The sequence below is a fragment of the Vulpes vulpes genome, chromosome 2 (genome assembly GCF_048418805.1).
Source record: "Vulpes vulpes isolate BD-2025 chromosome 2, VulVul3, whole genome shotgun sequence".
NCBI classification, from domain to species: domain Eukaryota; kingdom Metazoa; phylum Chordata; class Mammalia; order Carnivora; family Canidae; genus Vulpes; species Vulpes vulpes.
Window position 1 is genome coordinate 104,705,124 of NC_132781.1, and position 25,865 is coordinate 104,730,988.

The 25,865-nt window shown below is 35.0% G+C and overlaps 1 protein-coding gene and 1 pseudogene across 1 annotated transcript in view; one reads left to right on the forward strand and one right to left on the reverse strand.

Moving 5' to 3' along the window:
• Positions 1–25,865, forward strand: part of CUBN (cubilin) — a 256,413-nt gene that overhangs the window by 29,900 nt on the left and 200,648 nt on the right. Inside the window, exons 18-22 of the mRNA XM_026016002.2 lie at positions 14,918–15,062; positions 15,290–15,468; positions 17,866–18,031; positions 18,360–18,576; positions 22,167–22,297. Of these exons, the coding sequence (XP_025871787.2) occupies positions 14,918–15,062; positions 15,290–15,468; positions 17,866–18,031; positions 18,360–18,576; positions 22,167–22,297 (838 nt within the window). The remainder of the gene's footprint in view (positions 1–14,917; positions 15,063–15,289; positions 15,469–17,865; positions 18,032–18,359; positions 18,577–22,166; positions 22,298–25,865) is intronic.
• LOC112932808 (large ribosomal subunit protein eL21-like) lies at positions 18,908–19,967 on the reverse strand (annotated as a pseudogene).

Sequence of the window (25,865 nt, forward strand, 5' to 3'; positions counted from 1 at the left end):
TGTTGTACATTACATCCTCATGACTTAGTTATTTTGTGATGGAAAGTTTGTAGCATATGAGGTCCATTCGTGTTGTTGCAAACAGCAAGATTTCATTCTTTTTTATAGCTGAGTGATATTCCATTATATATACACACATATCACATCTTTATCCATTCATCAATCAATGGACACATAGGTTGTTTCCATATCTTGGGTATTGTAAATAATGCTCAAATGAACGCATGGGTGCATGGAGTGGTTCAAATTAGTGGTTTCCTTTTCTTTTGTTAAATACTAAGAAGTAGAATTGCTGGATCATATTATATTATAACTTTTTGAGGAACTTCCATATCATTTTCAATAGTGGTTACACCCCCACCAACAGTGAACAAGGGTTCCCTTTTTACCACATCTTCACCAACATTTGTTATTTTTTGTCTTTTTGATAATAGCTATTCCCACCTGTGAGGTAATAGCTCATAATGGTTTTGATTTGCATTACCCTCATATTAGAGATGTCGAGCATCTTATCTTATGCCTGTTGGCCATCTGTATATTTTCTTTGGAAAACTGTCTACTCAGATCCTCTGCCCATTTTTTAATTGGATTATTTTTTGTTGCTATTGAGTTGTTTGATTTCTTTCTATATTTTGGATATTAACTATTTATTTGATGTGTAATTTGCAAATATCTTCTCCCATTTGTTAGATTGCCTTTTTGTTGTGTTAATGGTTTTATTCACTTTGCAGAAGCTTTTTAGTTTGATGTAGTTTTATTTGTTCATTTTTGCTTTCGTTGCCTTTGTTTCTGGAATCAGATCCAAAAAAAGATATTGCTAAGACCAATGTCAAAGAGCTTTCCAACTATGTTTTATTCTAGTCTTTATGGTGTCAGTCTTACACCAAGTTCTTAACCCATTTTGAGTTAATTTTGTGTGTGGTATAAAATAATGATCTAGTTCCATTTTTTGGAATGGGGCTGTCCAGTTTGCTCAACACCATTTATTGAAAAGATTTCCTTTTCCCATTGTATATTCTTGCTTCCTTCATTGTAAATTAATTGACCATATGTAGTTAGGTTTATTTCTAGGTTTTCTGTTCTATTGATCTTTGTGTCTGTTTATTACAATACCATACTGTTTTGATTACTCTAGCTTTGTAGTATAGTTTGAAATCAGGGAGTGAGATGCCTTTAGCTTTTTATTCTTACACAGGATGACTTTAGGTATATGGAATCTTTCGTGGTTCCCTACAGATAATAGGATTGTTCTCTTTCTGTGAAAAATGCCATTAAACTTTTGGTAGGGATTGCATTGAATCTTTAGATTGCTTTGGATAACCTGGAAAATTTAACAATGTTAATTCTCCCAATCTGTAAGCAGAGATTATATTTCAATTTATTTGTTTCTTTTTCAATTTCTTTCATCAGTGTCTTATAGTTTTCAATGAATAGGTCTTTTACTTGATTAAATTTATTTGTGGGTATTTTATTCTTTTTGATGCAATTGTAACAGGGATTATTTTCCTAATTTCCTTTTTTGATAATTTGTTATTAGTGCATAAAAATAAACATATTTTATGTATTTATTTTGCATCCTGCAGCTTTACTGAATTTATTAGTTCTAACAATTTTTTGGTGTAGTATGTAGAGTTTTTTCTATATAAAATCATGTCTTCTGTAAATAGTGGCTGTTTTACATCTTTCTTTCCAATTTGGATGTCTTTTGTCTTATTTTCCTGCTTATTCATTTGCTAGGACTTCCAATACTATATGTTGAATGAAAGTGGCAAGAGTGGGCATCTATCTTGTTCTCATTTTAAGCTGAAAGCTTTTCATCACTGAATATGATGTTAACTGTGCTCTTCTCATATGGCCTTTATTATGTTGAGGTATATTCCAACCATACCCACTTAGTTGAGAATTTTTTTTCATAAATGAATGTTGAATTTACTCAAATGCACACAAAAAATCTGTGTCTATTGAGATGATCCTATGATGTTTATCCTTCATTTTGTTCATGTGGTAGATCACAATGGTTTATTTGCACATACTAAAACATCCTTGCATTCCTGGAGTTAATCCCACTTGATTGTGGGGTATGATTCTTTAAGTGTATTTTGTGACATGAAATTTTGTTGAGGATTTTTGCATCTATTTTCATCAGTAATATTAGTCTAGAGTGGGTTTCTTGTGTATTCTTTTTTGATTTTGGTATCATGGTAATGCTAAACTCATATATCTTCCACTGGATTCACTTCTTTGTCATCATGTAACACCCATCTTTTTCTTTTATAATAATTGTTTTTTAAACTCTTTTTTGTTTGATATCAGCATACGTACCCCAGCTTTCTTTTGGTTTCTGCTTGTATTAAATGTCTTTTCCATCACTTCACTTTCAATCTATGTGTGTCCTTACATTAAAATGAATCTCTTGTAGGTAGCGTATGGATGGCTCTTGTTTTTTATGCATCCAGCCTCTTGATGTCTTTTGATTGGAGAATTTAGTATATTTACATTTAAAGTAATTATTGGTAAGTACGTACTTGTTGCCACTTTATTTATTGTTTTCTCTGTGTTTTGTAGTTCCTTTTAGTTTCTTTCCCCTTCTATTGAATTATTCCCTTGTGGTTTGGTGACTTTCTATAGCGTTAGATTCTTTAGATTCTTTTCTCATTATCTTTTGTGTATTTAGTATAGGTTTTTGCTTTTTGGTTAGCATGAGGTTCATAATCTATTTTAAGTTCATAGCAAATTTAAGTTAAATTTGGACACTTCTAAAATTCTACATTTTTACTACCCCCACTACCTTTTATATTTTTGATGTTTTGATGTCATTTTGTGTTTTTTATTTCACATCTTTTTATTTTGTGTATCCTTTCAATAATTATTGCAGTTATATTTATTTTTTACTATTTTTGTCTTCTAATCTTACTAGTTTTATAAGTGATTAATCAACTACCTTTACTATATAGTTACCTTTAACAGTGAAGTTTTTACTTTCATAATTTTTTCTGGTGTTAAGTGCCCTTTCTTTTTAGTTTAAAGAAGTCCCTTTAATATTTCTTGTAAACTGGCTTAGTGTTGATGAACTCCTTTAGCTTTTGCTTATCTGGAAAGCTCTATTTCTCCTTTAATTTTGATGACCTTGCTGAGTAGAGTATTATTGGTTGGAAGAATACTTTGGACATATCATGCCACTTTATTCTTGCTTGCAAAGTTTCTGCTGAAAAATCTGCTAGTAGTCTTATGGTAATTTCCTTGTACAGAACAAATTGTTTTTCTCTTGTGGCTTTTAAGATTCTCTCTTTATCTTTATCTTTTGACATTTTGATTATAATATGTCTTGATGTGAGTCTCTTTGAGCTCATTTTCTATGGAACTCTTTGGCCTTCCTGGTTCTGGATGTCTCTTTTCTTCTCTAGGTTAGGGATTTTTCAGCCATTATTTCTTAAAATAAATTTTCTGATCCTTTCACTTTCTCTCTCCTCTCTGTGGAACCTCTAAAATATGAATATTATTCTGCTTGATGATATCCTATATATTTGTTAAGCCATCTTTATTTTTAATTTTTTTTCTTTTACTGCTGTATTTGCATGAGTTCCACTGTCCTGTCTTCCAGCTCATTGATTCTGCCTTCTGCTTGATCTCATCTACTCTTGAACCCTCCCAGTACATTTTTTCAGAGCAGTTATTGTGTTCTTCATTTCTATGACTGGAGTTTGGTACTTTCTCATATTTTCTTTATCTTTGTTGAAGTTTTCACTACACTATCATTCATTCTTCTTCAGAGGACCATACTTTGAACTCTTTATCAGGTAAATTATTTATCTTTGTTTTAAGGTTTTTCCTCCTGAGGTTTTACTTTGTTCTTAGTTTGAGAACATATCCTTCTGTCTCCTCATTTTTCTTATCTACCTGTGTTTTCTTCTATGTATCATGTGTAACAGCTATCTTTCCCAGTCTTGTTTGGGTGATCTTGTATATGAGATAAACCTTATCATTTAACCTTTCCCTAAGAAAAGGTTGTCTTTCAAACCTTTGTGACTGGCTAAGCAGCCTGAATATTTCTAGGTAGGTCTCAGGTGTTGAGAATGTGCCAAAACCTGTGAGTGTACCAGAGGGGATGGATCTCAGCCAGCATCTAGTTCCAGGCTAATTGGAAGCTAGACCCTCAGGCAACAGCTTTTGAAGTATGCAAATATATATGGTCCTGTGGGACCTCAATTATAAACACTGCTGGCTCTAGTCCAAGTGATCTAGATGTGTCCCCTAGCGACACTTGCAAATTTCAAAGCTTAAGAAATGTATATGAACTTTTTTCTGGCAGATTTTGGTGAGCTGGAGCAAGATCATATAATAAAGATGGTATCCCCCAGTGTATGTTTTCTGAAAGCACTTCTGTAGCCTCTACATGTGTGGTAATCCTGAAGTCTGCTCCCCCAGGCCAAAATTTCATGTCAGGTAGATAAGACATTTTCACAGCAAGACTTGGAATGTGTTCTAGTCTGCTGTCTATATGGTACCTTGGTGGTTGTAGCCTGTCAAGAATTTTCTCTCCATTTGTTTCAGACTCATAGGACACAGGCTTAATCCCCCTTGGCCACCAGAACCAGAGGCTCACAGCACATTCCTTGTGTGCTCTGTGTTGGCTTGCTGGCTTTGGTGGTGCCACTGTGAAGCAGCATGCAGGGGTAGGGGACTCACTAGGTCATTACTGGCAAGGTTAAGGTGGAATGGCATACTGGGGTGGGATGTTCTCCCACCTGGAAGGCACAACGTAGTGGTGCACAGGAGTAGGGTGCTTGCTTGGCCAACTTAGACAGGGTCAAGGAGTACAGCACATAAAGTGTGGGCATGCCCAGCAATACTCTAGCAGGGGGAGAATGCCAAAAGTGGTACTTGCCAGCGTCTCCATATCTAGAGGGAATCCCTATAGGTTCCTGCTCATCTGCAGATGCTTTAAGATCAGCAAATGAATCTATGCCTCTCTTTCTCATTTTGATGTAGCCCCTTTTATCCTTTGTTGTGGAGAAGCTTGTTCAGGCAGTTTTCAGGTCTTTTTTAGAGGGAATTTTTCTATATGTAGCTATAGATTTGTTGTGTTCAAAGGAAGAAGTGAGTTCAGGATCTCTCTTTTTTTTTTTTTTCATTTGTTCAAGATCTTGCTACTTCATTCTTGAACTGTCTCTGGATTCAGCAATCTATTTTTTTAATCCATAGATTTTGATATCAGATGGTGAGGCAAATGTGTATATTCATTCATTTATGTTTTCTAAAATATAGTTTAACATATATTAAACTTTTATTCTATGGAGCAATTCTAGATATTTTTATGTAAATAAAAATTAAATTTCCAACCTCTGTTTTTTTACTTTAAGAACAGTAAAAAAAGAGCTCACACTTAGAGAATACTTACTATGTATCAGGTGCAATTCTAAGACTTTAAAATACTATAATAAATTAAGTAAATAACAATAACTGTCTTTCTATGGTCTGTTGGATGTGGTATATGTTTGACATGAGTAAATTCATTGACTCTTCACAAAAACCATTATTATTCCAATTTTGACATGAGGAAACTGAGACCCGGAGGAGTTGTCACTTGCCCATGGTTACATGTGTGGGGAGTAGGGGAGCTGGAAGTTGAATTAGTTCCAGTTGTAGTGTTCTATGATAAGAACAAAAACACAACTGTGTAGCTATGACTATGAAAGGTGGTTCACCTTCATAGGAAAGAAGCTTTTGTGAATTTCCCAATTCCATATCTGGCTCTATGGTGATAGGACTATAACATGGAATCAGGCACATTGCTTTTCCCAGACAGATGAAATTGAAACGCTCAGAATGCTCTTCTATTTAGGTGCTGTATGAGGTTTTTATGGCTCTAAGATACCATCAAAGTATCTGTAATAATATACCCTCTCTGGACTTGCACTACATTCTAATTGAACTTCAACAAGAAGTTACATGAACTCTAAATTGTTGTGAAAAGTTATCTTTAAAAAATAAAAAAAAAAAACATTGAAACATTTAATTTTGTGAAACTGAATGGGAATGTTTTGTGGCCAGAATGGGATTGGAATTAATTGATCTAAATCCCTATTTTTGTTCAGTCATTTGATGATATATATATCATATATATATAACCTTGGACAAATCTTTATCTGGATACTTCAGTTCCTACTTCCATAAGATGCCCTACCTATTCCTTCAAACTTTGTGAACATAAATCAAAGCAGTGAATGACAAAATAAGCTTGAAGAATTAAAAACATTATAAAAATGCTAGGTTTTCCTAGGCCAAATTTCCAACTCCTGCCTTGAACTTATTATTTCAGAGATAGCTGATAAGACTCTTTCATGGTTGGCCGTTTGGCCATGATTATTGTCATTCTGATGTGCACAAACACCCATAAAGTCTTGATCAAATATCCCTTAGGGGTTGTTGATAGAGAAAATACAAGGGCTGTATTAGAAGGACAGCACATATATATAGTGATTTGAATAATTGAAAAGATTTTCTATTATGTCCTTGACCATCCTAAAGGAATATAATCGATTTGCAGAGTTTTAGCACCAGCAAGTACCTGAGAGATCGTCTAATTTAAATTCTTAATTTTATAAATGAGGAAATTGAGGTCACAAAGATCAAACTCTAGTTATTGTTAGAATAGGATTTAGATGTACCTACAAGGGAATCTACATAGACATACACTGACTTACATCAACTTCTTGCCAATACATCATATCTATCTATTGGGATAATTTGTGAACTAAGCCCATTTTTTAAAAAGTACATCTACTTCTTTTCATGACCTTTAGACAGAAAGTATGGAAGAAAGTGATTCTGGAACCAAATTCAAATGACATTATTATGACTCAATGTATTGCTCCCTGAAATGGTAGTTTCATTTTTAAAAGATATACCTGAAAAGTGATTATGTAAACAAAGGAATAAAAAAAGGAATACTGGTATTTCAAATACTTTGGTGGTTTAGAAAGCAGATGACTTTGCCATTTACCAATTCTATTTATAAGAGAGAAAGGACCACTCAAAGTTTTAGAAAGAATGAAAAGCAGAGAGGGAATTCTAGAGAAATCTGGGAGAGTAATAACCGAATTCATTTCTTTTGAAAGAATAGATGCACTTCTAAAAGTCCTAGATCTTCTCATTATGTGATTCCAGTTGTTTTCTTGCCATGTGAATATAACCTTTAAATGAAGATATTATTGCCTAGTTTATCTTTTTCATGTTTAGTATAATTTTGAAAGACGTTTTGCTCAGTAAGAGAGCTCTGTAAACATTTTATTTGAGAATAAAATTTAACTACAGAAGATAATAAATGTGGTAATGTGGGCAATACCACATTTATTATTGCAGTATATTGTATTTTTTTTTTTTTAACAAGAAGCACACATTTATGCATTAATTCTTGGATTTATATATCTCTCTCAACTAAATTTTCTACCTTTAGAAACACATGTTGCCCGTGAGTGATGTAATATGGCTAGTAACAAAAGAATGAGTATAGCAAGACTATTAGTTCATCTGTTTTTGTCTAAGAGAGCTTTTATTTTATTTAAAAAAAAATTTTTTTTTCGTATTTATTTATGATAGTCACAGAGAGCTAGAGAGAGAGGCAGAGACACAGGCAGAGGGAGAAGCAGGCTCCATGCACCGGGAGCCCGACGTGGGACTCGATCCCGGGTCTCCAGGATCACGCCCTGGGCCAAAAGCAGGCGTTAAACCGCTGCGCCACCCAGGGATCCCTAAGAGAGCTTTTAAATTGTATAGAGTAAATCAATGATTAGGGCAGAAGCATCTTTCCAGAATAAAAAGCAGCACCTCTCATTAATATTTTATAAGTGATTTAAGCCCTCAGAACTATAAGTGAAGGACACTTACAGAAGTAATGAAAGTTTAATTTTTAATCTTAGAGAATGCAAGTAGTAGGCTGAATAATAATTTTAGAGGCCTATATGATGCTAAGTCCAGGGCTTGAAATAGGATGTAGAAAGAAATGAATAGAATCTCCTTGATCAATCCTGAATTGTCTGACCCCTCCCTGCTAAGACTTGTGGTAAGGGGAAGGAGAACCACATAAGAGAGATTAATAAAGGAAGGGGAAGGAGAAGTGCCTTCTGGGGAAAGAGGAGGACTTCTGGAGAAGTTGTTCCTTCTTAGAAAGCAAACAAAAATAAATGGCATAGAAAAGTAAGCTACATTAAATTTGGTGTCTGAAATATGGGGAATGTGTACCTATTCTGCAAATGTCATTGAATGATAAATTAACCATATTGTTGACTTCTTGCTAATCCAAGCAAATTCACAAAGCAGAAATTACACACATATCTTTAGAATGTAATAAAACTAGAAGTTAATATTGTTTTTTAATGTCCAAATACTTGGAAATAGATAAACTCATTCTTAAATAGTTACTGCGTTAAGGAAGGGAAGAGAAAATGAAATCAAAGATAATGTAGAAAATAACAAAGAGGAAATGCTAGATGGTTATCAAAGTATGTGAGACATGATGAAACTCAAATCCCATGTAAAATCTTCAAAATTTTATAGAAGGAATTAAAAATTAGAAATGTGGGGAAGTACAACAAGCTGAACCACTGGAGATCTATCTTCCTGTTGAATCTTTTATCACCTCCCCCTCTTCTTCCTGGTACTCCTCACTCGACTCCTCCCAACTGGCCCTGCACAGCATTCCCACATCTCCACGCATCTTTAGATGGAATCAGAATCACAAGAGATTTCCTTTTGCTTTTGTTTATTTCTTTATAAAGATTTTATTTACTTATCTATTTACTTATTTACTGAGAGCTCAGGTAGGGGAAGGGGCAGAGGGAGAGGAAGGGAAAGGATTTCAAGCACATGCAGTACTCAGGATGGACCCTGACTTGGGGCTCAATCTCACCACCCTGAAATCATGACCTGAGCTGAAATCAAGAGTCAGTTGCTCAACCAACTGAACCCCCCAGGTGCCCCAAGGAAATAATTTTTAATCCCTGTGTGACTTTTCTCATCTCTTATCCCTCACCATTCTTATTTGAAGTGAGGCCACCCACATCCCCCTCCTTTGTGCTCAGATTAACGCAAGACTAGTCTGCAAGATCAAGTCTTTATTGAGCTAAGGGACATTTTAACCTGAAGCTTGCTTCACAGTAAGCGATGTTAAACTCTGCTGCATGGGAGGGTCCTGTCTTTAGCTCTTGGTTGGACCAAGCCTATGTGCCAGCATATTTGGTTTGTTTTGAATTAAAGTTTAATACTTTAAATAGATTTTTAGAATTGTTATATAAAAACAAATCTGGATACATGGCAGATACAAACAAATGAGCACATGCATTAAGATGTGGCTTTGAGACCTGATCCATTCCAGATGTTAAAGCTTACTGCTGACTGGGCTCTAGAGCTCACTCTTAAATTTCATATGAACTGTGTTTTTTTGGCCCTATTTATTTTAGCTTTCTCTACAGGAAATAGTTCCTTTGTAAGAATTCTGGTTTTTTTTTTTGTTGTTGTTGTTGTTGTTGTTTTAATGAGTAGTTTCTCTTCAAGAACTAGTTCAATCTGATGAATACAAAACTCAGAAGCCATTTGGACTGTTTCATAGGCTAATTATTGTGGATCATAGGCTATATATTGCATCTCTGGGCCTGAAACAATCAGTGTTAGTGGGATAAATAAGGTTATCAATGAGAAATCTGGGCCTGGTCAGTAGAATACTGGAACTTTGAACTGGCCCTGGTCATTCCTTTGCAAATGTGATCCAGTGTAAAGAATGAATTTGATGCAATGCCTCTATCAGTGACTATGGTATGGCTTCACTTAACTAGGTAAGAAAAACTCCTTGTTATTATAAAATGGGTTTAAATACAAATCATCTTTCTGTAAGTTATGCTGCAATAACAGTCAGTAGCAATACCAGAAGTCTAAAACAGTAACAAACAAAGAAAATTTCTATGGCTTATAACAGTATACATTTATTCTTTGTTCATGTAAACATGTTGTTTTGAGGTCACTGGCAGTTCTGCTCACACTGTCCCATCTGTCTCTGGGACCCAGGCTCTTGATCCTATAAGAAAAGAAAATAAAAAATGGTTGAATCCTGCCGTGACTCTCAAGGCTCCTACCTGGAGATGGCGTATGGCTTCTGCCCACATTATGTTGGGCACAGCAAACACTATGGCCAAGAAAGGTTGATGGGAAGAATAAATATTAATTCTCCGTGGGAAGGCATTGTAAGTTGCATGGTAATGAGTGGAGATGTTAGACCCCCCCCTTTACAGGGAGGGATGTAAGTGATTAGGAAAAATAATACAGTCTATCCTAGTGCATAAGCACAAAAGAGAAAGGGTTTGCCGTTGTTGTTGTTGGGGAGGTGCAAATTCAGAAGTCCTATATATAGAATGCAGATTGGGCTGCAACAATATTTGAGATCACTTAGAGCATTTGATGAACTTTATTTGTCTCATTCAGAGGATTTGTGGTTAAGGTATTGTCATGTCCAGGATCCAGAGAGAATACAGGCTTTCAGATTTAATAAGGTTTCATTTCCACAGAGACAGAGAAATGCAGCCAAAATCAATTGTACCTTCGAGGTTTAGGGCCCCTGAGCCCTATAAGTTCCTCTTAAAACATTTGGACTGCAGCTGCCTTTCTCCTTGCTAAAATCCTTGAATTTCGTTAGTGAGGCCCTGGGGAATGGCCCACTTTAGCTTGCTCTGATGCTGTTTGGCTGTTTTTCTTCCTTCATGTCATCTAATGGACAAAATGCAAAAGAGAGACTACAGTCTTAGCAGAGGAGTGTGAAGCCCTGGAGGATCAGAGAGGAGGGTTGTATCTTATTCTCTGTTTCAGGCTTCCTGGTTTCCAAGAACTAGTATGTTTGTGTCTCTAACAAAAATTGAACCATCATACCATGCCTTAAAATTAATGAGTCAACAAGCATTTGTCAAATACCTATTTGTGAAGTTCTATATTAGATGCTAAAGGCATTATAGATATTTTCTCCTCCCTCAAAGATTTGCTGTTTCAGTAGACAGATATCTAGCATAAATTTAAGACAGTATGTGAAATTCATGTTATAGCTCTTTGAAACTGGCTTGGTATGTGTCAGTCGAGAGGTATGTGATTTTTTAAAGTCTGTGTAAGATTCTATCATATGGCTATACCATAATTTATTTAATCACTCTCCTATGATTAGAAATTGGAATATTTTCAATTCTTGTAATTATAGAGCAAATTTGATGTGAGTCCTTTGTGTCTTTGCCTGTATCTTGAATGATTTCTTTATGATAGAGTGTTAGAGTGAAGTTACTAGGTCCCAAACTGAATATTTTGAAGACTCCTGATGCTTACTGTCATATTATTTTCCAGAAATTTATATATCCCTCTACCGGCTATGGATGGGAGCAACTGTGTTACCATATCCCTGCCAGCTTTGAGTATCAGACTTTTAAAATCTTCCCTTTTTTGCTCATTTCCCTCAGCCTGGATAATCCTTCAAGTCTCAGTTTAAAGGTTATTTCCATGGAGAAATATTCCATACTCTCCGGTTTGAGTTCAGGGTTTTGGGGTGAAGTTAGTTTCCTTTAAGAACTTTTTATATTACCCCTTTTCTATTCTGAAATGAAATTCATAAATGATGTAACCTCAATACACATATAAAAATAAAGTTGGAAGTATATATTTAGGAGAAACAAAGTAAAAAATACATATTTATTTCATTATGTTATAAGCCCAGACATGCTACACTTGAAGACAAAATGAAGGCTTAAGTTGTTTTCTCTTTGAATCACTGTGAATGCCACAATACAAACCCAGGCTGACGTGGCTGTGTAGGTTGGTAATACATTTTCTGAAATGGTTACCAACTTTTGTCAGATTTCCAGGAAAAAAAAAAAAAAAAACCGTGAAACTTCCTTTGATTTATATTCTACTTAAAATCTTAGAAAATTTAGTGTTTATTAAAATTGGGCAAAAATATTTTGAGTTTAGTACATAAAATAGAGCTAGATTTTATATTTAATAATAGAACTGTCACTTATATGAGTATCACATGAGATATAGGAGAATTTTTGTATGTGACTATCTATCTCTTATACTGCAGGGTGTTTAGTGTCTTTGGTCTCCAGCCACTAATTGCCAGTAATGCCTAACCACTACAGTGTTGATTAAAACAACAACCAAAAAGTCTTTTCAGGGATTTCCAAAATGTCTAGTTGTGATACTGATGGAGAACCACTGTGTTAAGTAATAATGTAGCCTCTTGTACTTTCCCAAACATGGTGCTCATGCTTTTGGAAAAATGTGCTTGTTTGTTGTAGGGTCCTTGTGAGCAGTCCACAGCGCTGTCACCCACACAAGTCTGGGCACTTACTGATGCCTTGATAACGTGAGTTGAGAAAATGAGTTAGTATTTGGATAGCTAGATCTTCCAAAAATAATTCTACATAACAGGAGTAAGATCTATATTCATGAAATCATTCCTGATTTTGTGAGAAATCTCTAGCATTTTTCCTTTCAAAATCTCAAAAATTGCAATAGCTATTCTTTAGTTCACATTTTTTTTTAAATTTCTAGACGTTTTTCCAAGGAATTCATACTATTGTTTCATCTATTTGCTTCAACAACCCCATGAGCCAGGCTAAGATTTAGTAACTTGCTCAGAAGTGCATGGGCTTTGGCCAGGTCTTTGTGACTCCATAGACTGTGCTCATGGTCCTTATAAGATGTTGACTGTTGATTTAAAACAGGTGGTCTTGGGGATCCCTGGGTGGCTTGGTGGTTTAGCACCTGCCATCGGCCCCGGGAGTGATCCGGAGTGCCGGGATTGAGTCCCTCATCGGGCTCCCTGCATGGGGCCTGATTCTCCCTCTGCCTGTGTCTCTGCCTCTCTCTCTCCCTGTGTGTCTCTCATGAATAAATAAATAAAATCTTAAAAAATAAAATAAAACAGGTGGTCTTTATCGTATGACGGAAATATTCCTTTGCTCCTAAATTTCTGAGTTTTGCTCTTTTAAAAAAAAAATTTTATTTATTTATTCATGAGAGACAGAGAGAGGCAGAGACACAGGCAGGGGGAGAAGCAGGCTCCATGCAGGGAGCCCGATATAGGACTCGATCCCGGGTCTCCAGGGTCAGGCTCTGGGTCAAAGGCAGCGCTAAACCACTGAGCCACCCAGGCTGCCCCTGAGTTTTGCTTTTAATAAAAAGAAATACTGATATATTTTTTTTACATTTATGGAAATATATGGATGCATTGACGAGTGTAGTTTTTTTTTTTTTAAGATTTATTTATTTATTCATGAGAGACACAGAGGGAGAGAGAGAGGCAGAGACACAGGCAGAGGGAGAAGCAAGCTCCTTGCAGGAGCCCGATGTGGGACTCCATCCCTGAACTCCAGCATCACGCCCTGAGTCAAAGGCAGATGCTCAACTGCTGAGCCACCCGGGCATCCCCGATGAGTGTAATTTATAATTTCGAATAACCTTACATTATTCAAATTCTTATCTTTGTTTGGATCGTAAGCCTAATGATGAAGTAAATTTGTTTTTCTAGAACTGTGTTTGAGATTTTTATATCTATATAAATAGGTGAGATCAATCCATAGTTTCATTGTATCATCTGTTGGAATTTAGTAAGATGGTTCTCAGAAAAATTAGTTGGAAGTTTCTTCAATGTTTGACGGTGCCTTAGAACAAATTATCTATGGCAAATATTTGTTCCTTAAAAGTTTGGAATAATAGAGGAGCCTGCGTGACTGAGTTGGTTAGGTGTCAGACTCTTGATTTCCCCTCAGGTCATGATCTCAGGGTCTTGAAATTGAGCCCCATTTCTGTCTCCACGCTTAACATGGAGTCTACTGGAGTCTCCAGCAGACTCTCTCCCTCTTCTTTTCCCTCTGCCCCTCTTCCCAGTGTACATGCATGTTATAAATAAATAAATAAATAAATAAATAAATAAAATCTTTTTTAAAAGTTTGAAATAATTGGTGAGGTAGAGGATATTCTGGGAGTTCTGGGGCATGGGAGGTAATTATTTGATAATGTTTTCAATTTTATCCATGGTTACTGTCTCTTCAGATTTTATCTTTCTTCTCCTTGAGATAATTTTAGTAATTTATATTTTTTCTGGAAATAGCCATTTCAAACATTGAGCTGTATCAGCATAGAGTTGTACAAAGAGTTATAATTCATATGAAATGAATGTGTCAGTATCTGTGTATTTGTAGCATTTTTCTCATTTTTGATTTGTGTATCTGTGTTTATTCTTTTTTAAAATTTTTGTCTTTATTTTATCTTTATTGACAAAGATGTATCTTAAATATCCCTATCCCTCAACTTACACACCCAAAACAATTCTTGAATGTATTCTTGAACTCAACTTTCTTTTGTATTTTATTTATTAGGTTTTACTTTTAGTTTTACTTTATAATCTCTCATTTTAATACGTTTTCCCAATTTTTTTAAGTTGACTCTTTTAATTCTCTTTCTGTTATCTACTTTTCTGTCTCTTTCTTTCAACAATAAAAGCAGTTTAGTCTGTGACTTCCTTTGATTACAGATTTGGCTGAAACTTGCATGTCTTATTATATCATGTTCTCATATTTTGCTGTTTTCTAAATAATTCAAAATTGTAAATTTATCTTTGCTTTCACATTGTAGAAGTTATTAAGAGAACGTTTGATGAAATATTCTTATGCTTTGGATTTTATCTGGCTTAAGTTTGTTATTAATATTTAGTGTAATTATACTGTGCTCAAGATTGGCCCATTGATTACTTTCAAATATAAATATGTAACTCAAATTAGATTATAACTTATTCTGAATCTGCCGTTTTTTTCATCTCCAAATAACCACCATTGCCAAGATTATTTTGTTGATTAGAGTAAAAGATCTATTTTATTTTTCTATTTAGGTCCGAGATGATAAAATCTTACTTGGAAAAGTGTGTGGCAATGAAACCCTCCCTCACATTAAATCCATTAGGAACCGTATATGGATCAGGCTTAAAATAGATGCTTCTCTTGTAAGAGCTAGTTTCAGAGCTGTTTATCAAGTTGGTAAGAAAATTTATGCGTTAATTTTTAAGTGTCTAATTTGTCTGATTGTAACATTTTAATTTCTTGGAATAATTTAATCATTTTATACCTTTTAGTATCAAGGAAAAAAATCTACTAACCACAACACATTCCTTTATATTCCTATGCTGAACTAAACTTTGCAATAAAAGTAAAGGCAGGAATCATTTATCTCTGAACAAACACTACTATCATTTTCATATTCACAGCTTGTGGAGGAGAATTAACTGGAGAAGGAGTCATTCGCTCACCTTTTTATCCTAACGTGTATCCAGGAGAAAGAATCTGCAGGTGGACCATTCACCAGCCCCAAAGCCAAGTAGTTATTCTCAACTTCACTGCCTTTGGAATTGAAAGTTCTGCCCACTGTGATACAGATTATATTGAGGTAAGAGTAGAACATCTTTGAATATTTGTATTGGGTTGAATATTATTTAAAACAGTATGTCATGTTATCCTTAGATCAGCTACATGAAACAACACTAGTTTGTAAAGACCAATATCTCTTATAAATATAGATGCAAAAATCCTCAATAATATACTAGCTAACTGAATTCAGCAGCATATAAAGAAGAATATGCACCATGACCAAGCAGGATTTATCCCAGGAATGCAAAGTTGGTATACATTAAAAAATCAACGAATGTAAAATAAAATAAAGGAAAAAAAAAAACCTCCCACATGATTAGCTCAATAGATGCAAAGAAAAGCATTTGACAAAATCTAACATCTTTTTGTCATAAAAACACTGAACAAACTAGGAATAGAAGGGAACATCCTTAATTTGAAAAAGGTCATCTATTAAAAAATCCACAACTAACATCATATTTAATGATGAAATACTAAATCCTTTTCCCTTATCATCAGTAAAAAGGCAAAGATGTCTGTTCTCACCACTTCTATTCAATATTATACTGGAAATTTTAGCTAGGGCAATTAAGCAAGGAAAGGAAAGAAAATACATTCAGGATGAAAAGGAAAGAGTAAAACTATCTCTCTTCAAAATTAACATGATTTTATCTATATATAAGATGTATAGAAAATCATAAGGAATCCACACATACATACGCACAAACTATTAGAAGGAATCCACACATGCAAACATATTCAGCATATTGTATGATATAAGATCAAACTATGAACGTCATTGCTTTTTCTGTACACCAACAGTGGACAATTTGAAAATGAAACCAAGGAGACAATGTCATTTACAATAGCATAAAAAAGAAATACACCAAGAAATACATCTTTAAAAAGATGTGTAAAATGTGTACTCCTGAAGCATTGTTAAAGGAAATTAAAGACCTAAATACGTGGAAAGACATCCCATGTGTTCATGGATTAGAAGACTTAATGTTGTTCATTTGGCAATACTCCCCAAGTGTATCTAAAGATTCCATTTAATCCTTATTAAAGTCCCAGCTGGCATGTTCTGCCGAAATTCACAAGCTGATTGTAAAATTCATATAGAAATGACAGAATAACCAAAGCAGTTTTGGAAAGGAAGAGCCAAGTTGGAAGACACACACTTAACCAATTTCAAAACTTAGAACAAAGCTACAGTAATAAAGACAGTATGTTGAGTGAGGATAAAAATATGGAACAATGGAACAGAATTGAAAATTTAGAAATAAACCCATACCTTTACGGCCAACTGGTTCTTGAAAGGGCTCCAAGACATTTCGGTAGGAAAAAAATAGTATTTTCAGCACTATTTGATGAAAATGCAAAATTATGTAAGTAGGCCCTTTCCTTACACCACACACAGAAATTAACTAAAAATGGACAATAGACCTAAATATGGGAGCTAAAACAGTGAAACTTTTAAAAGAAAGCAACCTGTGTATTTGTGACCTAGGTTAGGCAAAGCCCTCTAAGATAGGACACAGAGAACAAACAATAAAAGAAAAAATAGAAAATTGGACTTCATCAAAATTAAAAACAAATATTCTAATTTTTAAAGTGGGCAAAGAATCTAAATATATATTTATTCAAAGAAGATACACAAATAGCCAATAAGCACATGAGAAGATACTCAATATCACTAATCTTCAGTGAAATACAAATCAGACCATAATGAGATACTGCTTCACAAACAAGAATGGCTATAATCAAGAAGTCACAAAATAGGGAGTATTGGCAAGGGTATAGAGAAATTGGAAAATTTTTACACTTGTACACTGCTAGTGAGCATATAAAATGATATAGCCACTTTGGAAAAAAGTTCCAAGTTCTACAAGAAGTTAAATATTTGATCCAGAAATTACCATTTATCTATCATTCGATCCAGCAATTCCACTCCTATGTGTATATCCAAAGGAAATGAAAATATATATCCACACAAAATATTTGCATTTAAGTGACTACAATCATTATTCTTGGTAGACAAAACATAGAAAAAATATAAATATACACCAATTGATGAATGGATTATTAAAATGTAGCGTATCCATACAGTGGTATATTCTATAGCACTAAAAAAGAATGAAGAGATGACATGTTACATGGATGAATTTTGAAAACTGGTTAAATTAAATCACACAAGACCATGTAGTGTGTGATTTTATTTATTTGAAATACCCAGCATTGACAATCTGAGCTTGGAGTTTGAGGGAAATGAGGAATGACTGCTAAGGGGTATGGAATTTCTTTAGAGGTGACTAAAATTTATTTTTATGAGATTGATAAAAAAATTTCAGAAATAATTATTCTTAAAAGCAGTTTTCCAAAATAATATTTAACAAAATAAACTTGAATATATTCCCCCCCCCTTTATTTTTCTTAGATTGGTAGCAGTTCCATTTTGGGTTCTCCTGAAAATAAAAAATATTGTGGCACAGACATACCTTTGTTTATAACATCTGTGTACAATTTTCTTTATGTCATATTCGTGAAAAGTTCTTCTACTGAAAATCATGGTTTCATGGCTAAATTCAGTGCTGCAGATTTGGGTAAGATATTGACATTTTCCTGCTTTGCCTCTTAACAGAAAAAGTAAATAGCAGAAGTAAATAATTATAGAAAATTCATCTACACTCTGTAGATGTGTAGCTACATTTTAAAGTACACTCAAAGGCAAAGAAAAAATATATTTCCTAGTCAGTACATATTAAGAGTTAACTGATTTTTATTAATAAGAGAAAAAGATTATCTTACGTGGCATATGAGGAACATTTATCTTTTTCAGCTTTTAAGAGGTTATGATCAGATTACTTTATTTTGAATTCTAGGTAGCTTATTGGTTAGTTGTTCTAATAATTATTATTTTTGTTTTAACAGCATGTGGAGAAATTCTTACAGAGTCAACAGGAATCATTCAAAGTCCTGGCCATCCAAATATCTACCCTCATGGGATCAACTGTACCTGGCATATATTAGTCCAACCTGGCCACCTAATTCATTTGATATTCAGGAAATTTCATCTGGAGTTTCATTACAATTGCACAAATGACTATTTGGAAGTTTATGACACTGGTTCTAATACATATCTTGGGAGGTAAAAATTTTTGTTTTTATTTTTATAAAAAAAATAAAAACTTCCTGCTTTCTTGCTTTCCTACTGCAGTGAAGGATGTTAAAAACTACCATGTTGTATTTTAAAAACCAGATGAGATCTTCACCTTCTTCAAAGACCATTTCTACATCACTACCGACAACTCTATAGTCTTGGTCTTCAGTAATTAAGTTTTGACCTATGTGTATACCCATGAAGGCATTACCAAAATCAAGATATTATACATATCCATTACTCCTAAAACCTTCTTTCTTCCTATCATAATTCCTCCCTTCTCATCCCATCCCCAGGAAGCCACCAATCTTTTTTATTGCTATAAATTAGTTTGTATATTCTGGAATTATATGAAAAATGGAATTATACTATATGTACTCTTTTTTGGTCTGGCTTTTCTTAGCATAATCTTTTAATTTTGAAAATTTTTTGGCCATTAATTCTTGAAATGCTTTTTCTGTCTCTTTTTCCCTTTGGGGACTCTGATTACAGGTATCTTAGGTCATTTGATATTGTCCCACAGCTCATTGATGAACTCGGCTCATTTGATTTTGAGTTTTTGTTCTGCATTTCATTTTGGAAAGTTTCTATCACTGTGTATTCTAGTGCACTAATCTTTTCTTCTGCAAAGTCTATTCTGCTATAAGTCCTACAAAGTCTATTTTAATCTTAGACATTATAGTTTTCATTTCTAGAAGTTCAATTTGGGCCATCTTTTATATCTTCCATGTCTCTGCGCATTAATTTTTTTCCCTTAGCTTCTTAAATCTGTTTTTTTTTTTCTTAAATCTCTTGGTTTTTTGTTGTTGTTGTTGTTGTTCTTTTTTTTTTTTTTGTTTTTGTTTTTTTGTTTTTTACAACCTGAGGTCTTTCATTTTCTTTACATTTATCATGCCATGATTCATAGGGAGTGGGTTCCAGCAGTTCAGGCTCCTTTCCATTGGTTCTCAGAAAGTGTGCTTCTCTGGGTTGGGCAGGCTGGCGCTTCAGTTGGACCCAAGTACCTTTCTTTTTGGCTTCCTTTTTTTTCTGATCATTTTCCTTTGCACGCTGCAGGAAGCTATCTCGGCTCTTTGAGTGTTTAATCTGCTCAATGTGGACATTAATTCTCTTGGCAAGAATCTTGCCCTTAACTTGTTTGTTTACAACAATGCCAACAGCATGCTGAGTAACATTGTAGATTCTTCCAGTTTTGCCATGGTAACATTTGTGGGGCATTCCTTTTTAAACAGTGTCCATTCCCTTGATGTCCACAATATCATCTTTTTCTTAGATCCGCATGTATGTGGCCAAAGGAACAACTCCATGTTTTCTAAAAGGCCTAGAGAACATATAGCGGGTACCTCTCCTTTTTCCCTTTGTGCTGGTCATTTTGGCGAATTACTGAAAGATGGTAGTTCCCGCGGAAAGGACTTTTTAATGTTTTTTTTATCTGCTAATTCAATCATCTGTGTTATTTCTTGGTGTGTTCTGATTAATTAATTTTTCTTCTCACTATGGGTTCTACTTTCCTTCTTTTCATGCCTGGTAATATTTGATAGGACGCCAGACATTTTCAATTCTGTGTTTTTGTACACTGGACGTTATTGCATTCCTCTATGTATTTTTGAGCTTTGTGGGTTTTTTATTTAATTTCTAGTGAGTGAACATACAGCAAAATAGTAGTTTCAGATGTACAATGTAGTGATTCAAAACTTCCATGCAACACCTGTGTCATGCAAGTGTACTCCTTAATTCCCATCACCTGTTTAATTCATTCCCCTTCCCCCTCTCCCTTTCTGGTAATCATCAGTTTATTTGCCATAATTCAGTGTCTGTTTCTTGGTTTGTCTCTCTCCCTTTCTCTTTCTCTCTTTTTCCCTTTGTTCATTTGTTTCTTAAATTCCACATATATTGAGCTTTGCTTTGGAAAGCATTGTTCTGGGCAGCCTGGGTGGCGCAGCGGTTTAGCGCCGCCTGCAGCCCGGGGTGTGAGCCTGGAGACTCGGGATCGAGTCCTACATTGGGCTTCCTGCATGGAGCTTGCTTCTCCCTCTGCCTGTGTCTCTGCCTCTCTCTCTCTGAATAAAAAATTAAAAAAAGAAAAAGTGTTGTTACTTGGAAACAGCTTGATCATTTCCAGTTTTGCCTTCAAACTCATTTATTGTCTCTGAAGAATCATTGTCCTTCATTGCTTGGTATCTAGTATCTTGAGACCCACTGCTTTATACATCTTTGTCCAGATTTTCAGTTGTTTCAGGTGAAAACTTATATCCAGCCACTGTTTTACATCTTTGTTGGAAATGGGTGTCTCTCAATTTCCTTTTTATTTCTTCTTACATTTCTTTAAAAAAAAAAAAAGATTATTTATTTGAGAGAGAGACAGAGATAGTGACAGAGATAGCGTGAGAGAGTAGCAGCAGGGAGGAGAGGGAAAAGCAGGATCTCTGCTGAGCAAGGAGTCTGATGCAGGGCTTGATCCCAGGCCCTGGGATCATGACCTGAGCCAAAGGCAAGTAGTTAACCAACTGAGCCCTTCCTTCTTACATTTCATTTTCTTTTTTCTCATTTTAAACATTTTCCCTTTATTCATTATTTTCTTAAATGTATTTCTTCTCCTAGTTTTATCCTCACTCTTTATGTTTCCTTATTCTTAATCTTTCATTTTTAAAACTTTCTTTTTCTGAGTAAAATTTAGCAAAAATTTAACATGGCTTGGTAACCAAACTTTTACTTCTGCATAGGCCATCTGTTTAAAGATAATAGAGTCCACCTCTATAGGGCTCACTATTCTAGGTACTGTTCTAAACCCCTTATAAGGGGAGGAGGGCAGGGGGTGGGAGTGAATGGGTGACTTGCACTGAGGGGGGCACTTGACAGGATGAGCACTGCGTGTTATTCTGTATGTTGGCAAATTGAACACCAATAAAAAATAAATTTATTATTAAAAAATAAAATAAAATCTGAACTTTAAAAAAACACTAAAAACCAATGAAAAGTACAATGAGTGGATTGTATGGTATGTGAATTTTGCATCAATAAAATTAAAATTTTTACATAATAAATGAAAAAAATAAACCCCTTATATACAGTATGCTAACTCATAAAATTCTCAGAATAACCCTATGAAGTAAAGTCCTTTCATGATCCCCATTTTAGAGATGAGAAAACTGAGGCATTGAACTGAGTGATCCGCTCAAAGCCATAATGCCTCCAAGTGATAGAATTGACTCTAGAGGTTGTGATCCATGAGTTTATGGTATATGTTTTCCTTTTATTATGTAAGTTTATTTTATTTTTATTAGTAAATTCATTAATATGCTATATGGTGACTTAATAGAGTTAACAATTTCTTATTTCATTAAACTTCTTATGCATGACAAGCCACACAGCTGGGTACACACATATAACCATTTCAGGGAAGTAATCATAAATATGATGATCTTCAGCAACTTTGTAAATGTTTCGTGCCTGAAATATATTTATTTTTAAAGGTTAATAGGGTATATTATTATTTTATTTTACGTCTTAATTTTTAGTATATCATTTCAAGTATACTAAAAGTTTTTAAATCTGTGTTCTTTCTTGGTTTCAAACAGATATTGTGGGAAATCAATCCCACCCTCTCTTACCAGTAGTACCAACTCATTAAAGCTTATATTTGTGGCTGACTCTGACCTCGCTTATGAAGGCTTTTTAATAAACTATGAAGCAACTGATGCATCATCAGGTAACAGAACAACATTGTATACTTGGTTTCGCTCACTCCATTACAAAATAGTACTATGAGAATACTCCATCCCCAAACTCATGGCACATGGACACAATGAAAGCTAATTCAGAAAAGAGTGTAGTGACTTCAGTGCCTCCATATTAAAAATAATGATTAGATCAGAGTATTGTATCAATGCTAAATATTCTAATTAAAATAATTACATCGTGCTCTGTAAGAGAATGCTTTTGTTCTTAGGAATGGCACATTGATGTTTTTAGGAGTAAAAACATGTCATGTCTCCAAAATATTCTCAATTGGTTCAGATAACTGAATGAGTAAGTTAGAGAAAGAGACAGACATAAAGCAATGAGGGAAAAATACAAATAAGTAGTAAATCTAGGAAAAGAGAATTTGGGTGCTAGTTCTTACAACTTTTCAAGTTTAAAAATCTTTCAAAATGAAAAATTACATATGAGACTAAATACTAATTTTAAAAAATTAGAGGAAGATTCCCTAGATGCTTATATTTTAAAGCTCCTACTCCCATAAATAAGTAAGTAAGTAAATAAATATTTAAAAACTTCCACTTAGAATCCCTCCCCAGTTTCTCATTTATTTCTTTTCAGAGTGGCTGGCCACTATTCTTTATTTCATAAAAAACTGCTGTTCTCTGGTAGTTCAAGTTCTATGTGTGGGTAGTATAGCTTTAGATTTCTCCAAAATCCTGAGTGTGAGTGAAGCGTATACTATTCTTTCCTGAGGGCCGCTTTCTAGGAGATGTTTTATTATCCAGCTAAAGCACATGGGAAATTGAATCCCCAGCAATCATTGTACTTTATGTTAAACGATTGATGTAGTCACTGGACTTTGTCCAGGTGTTCAACATCCAATGACCAAAATTGGCTTTTTAAGAAATTACAGTGTGCACACAATTTTCCATACTTCTGTAGTTTTATCTGCCTCATAGATTTGACCCAAACCACGCTGAATACTAAGATTAGGATTTGGAGCAAGTCCCTTGAACAGTTTGGGCCACAGTTTTCTCATCTATAAAATTAAGGAGTTGGATTTGATAACCTCTGAGATGTCTTCTGGCTCAAATCAACCATGAACACAAGTTTAATTTGCTGCATGAATAAATTAGCTGTGTCTTAGATAGCATACAAGGCTGGTGGGGACTGCTGGAAATATTATGGAAATCTTCATAACAATGTGCAAAGTAAGACATAGCACTGTGATGACTAACACAGCGCCACTAATACCACACTAGCTTACAAGGCAGTAGCAAGTACAGTAAGAACCACAGGAACCAAAATCATCTGGCAGGGAGGATATTCAAGTTAAATTTTAATTTAAAAAAAGGTTTTCAGAAAGACAAAATACAGATAAAGAAAGTTGAGAGAAAGGAAGGAAGCAATCTGGAGAGAAAAAGAAGCTGATAAAGAAAAACAACATGGGGCATCTGGGTAGCGTAGTCAGTTCTGCTTTTGGCTCAGGTCATGATCTCAGAGTCTTGGGATTTAGCCTGGCATAGTCATTGGGCTCCCTGCTCTCCCCTCTCCCTGCTCGTGCTCTCTTTCTCTCTCTCACATAAATGAAATAAATAAATAAAAAGAAAGACAACACAAGAAAGATATTTGACAAAAAGAGGAGGGAACCCTGAGATGGCAAACTCAAAAGACTCTTCGATCTGCCTCCCTGGATGATAATCATTACTTTGGCCTCTGTCTGGTCCAGACAAGGGAGTGTTTGCTTTCTGACCTTGGCTAAGCCCGGTTGACCACTGTGCTCCTGCCCTTCACTGGGTGAACTCATCAGTCTGACTATTAGTCAGATACTGTAAACAGCAATCAGATGATGGACCCAAGAAGCCATATGGCACACTCAACTTACCATTTTGAAGCCTGTCTCAGTTTCCTATTGGGCAGAATGTGAGTGGCTGGCTGTCGTGAATTGTTGAGGGTGACCATGAGGACTGCTGATGGGGGCGGGGAGACTGGTGTAGGGATTGTGCTAGTGACTGCCAGCCAGTGGGCTAACCCTCCAGGCAGCATGAGTCCTAGGGAGCTGCCCACCTGGAAATAGGAGGTGTTGGGTTGCATTCTTTTCAGTTGCCACTTTATTTTTTTGTATTTTCTGCAGAAAACAGTAACAGGAAAAAAAAACCCAAAGGAAGCTTAATCATTGGCCCTCATCCTATTTTATTGCTCTAGCAGAAGTTATTTTCAGAGCAATAATGGCAATATTCAGTTGGTGATTTCTAGTTCACAGCAGGTGTGAGGTTCTCTGCTGAAGTCTTTCCTGTCTTTATCTGATAAAGGTTAAATTTCCTGACTTGAATCCAGTTACTTTCCCATCTGTATTTCATGCCATGGGGCTATGATGTCAGCTCCCAAATACGTGTTTGGGAGGAAAGAGATCGGTTGGTTTCTGGTCATTACTTTGACTCTCTCCCTCATCACTGTTTCTGTCTGTGTCCAGATGTGCCTGGGATAGAGACGAAAAACTAACAAGTATAATGTTTTTGGGTAGAAATTCTGAAGAATGTTTTTGTAACATTATGAGAGTAGCTTTTAAATGTTTACTTATTTAAAGTACCAAATATTTGAAATTTGGAAGAATATAGTTGATTAGCTAGCTAACTTTACTAATTTAAATTGTAATTTTATACTCTGTTAGCATCTCCTGCATATGCATTAAAATAATCTTACCAAGAGAAGACTTTAAAGTTATAAGAAAGAACAGAGAAGTGCTCTTGATGCCTTTCTACTTTAATATTAGACAAAAATCCATATAACACTTAGTCCAATGTTTTCATTGAAACATTCATGCCTCATTAGTGGGTCATGAAGTTAACTTACTAGGTTGCTATCTGCTTTTGTTCAAAGTATGGAACAGAATAGAAAGGAATGGAATAGAAAGTATCAGTTTATCATACAAAGTTTGATGTTGCCTCATGAAACCTGTTTGCAATATCCACGTGTGTGCATGATTAATGTAAATGTATTTTTATGGTGTGTCAGAAAGTTCAAAACACAAATCCAGTATAATCATTTATTTTTTTAATGAGGGGAAGCAAAGAGGATGATTGGAGTTTCCTCTCAAGAATGCACAGCTAGTTGGTTTAGAAGCTAAACCAAAATAATCCAGTCCCAACATCTAATCCATTTGTTTCATCGTGTCCAGATGAGCCCTTGGAATTGCTTTAAATGAATTACACTTGGTGTGGCTGGTAACATTCAACTTTTAGTATGGAAGGACTCTAGTGAGTTTTTTCATATTTTCTGCAATTAAAGGTGGGGGAGAGTGCTCTACAGTTGCCTGGGAAATGGTCAGTAAGTGTCAGACCCACATCAAATACGGTTAAAAGTGGGCATTTGTGGGCTTTTCCAACCTCCCCATTCCCAGTTCAGAGTTCCCACTCTTACCCCATAGCCTATTTTTCAACAGTTGCCTGGAATGAGCCCAGAAGAGGCATCTAAGAGTGAGAAGTTAAGTGGTTACTGAACAGGCAAAAGAGGGTTTCTTTAGAAGAAGTGAATAGGGAGTACTGTTTATATCTTCAAACTTCAGTCCAGGAGAG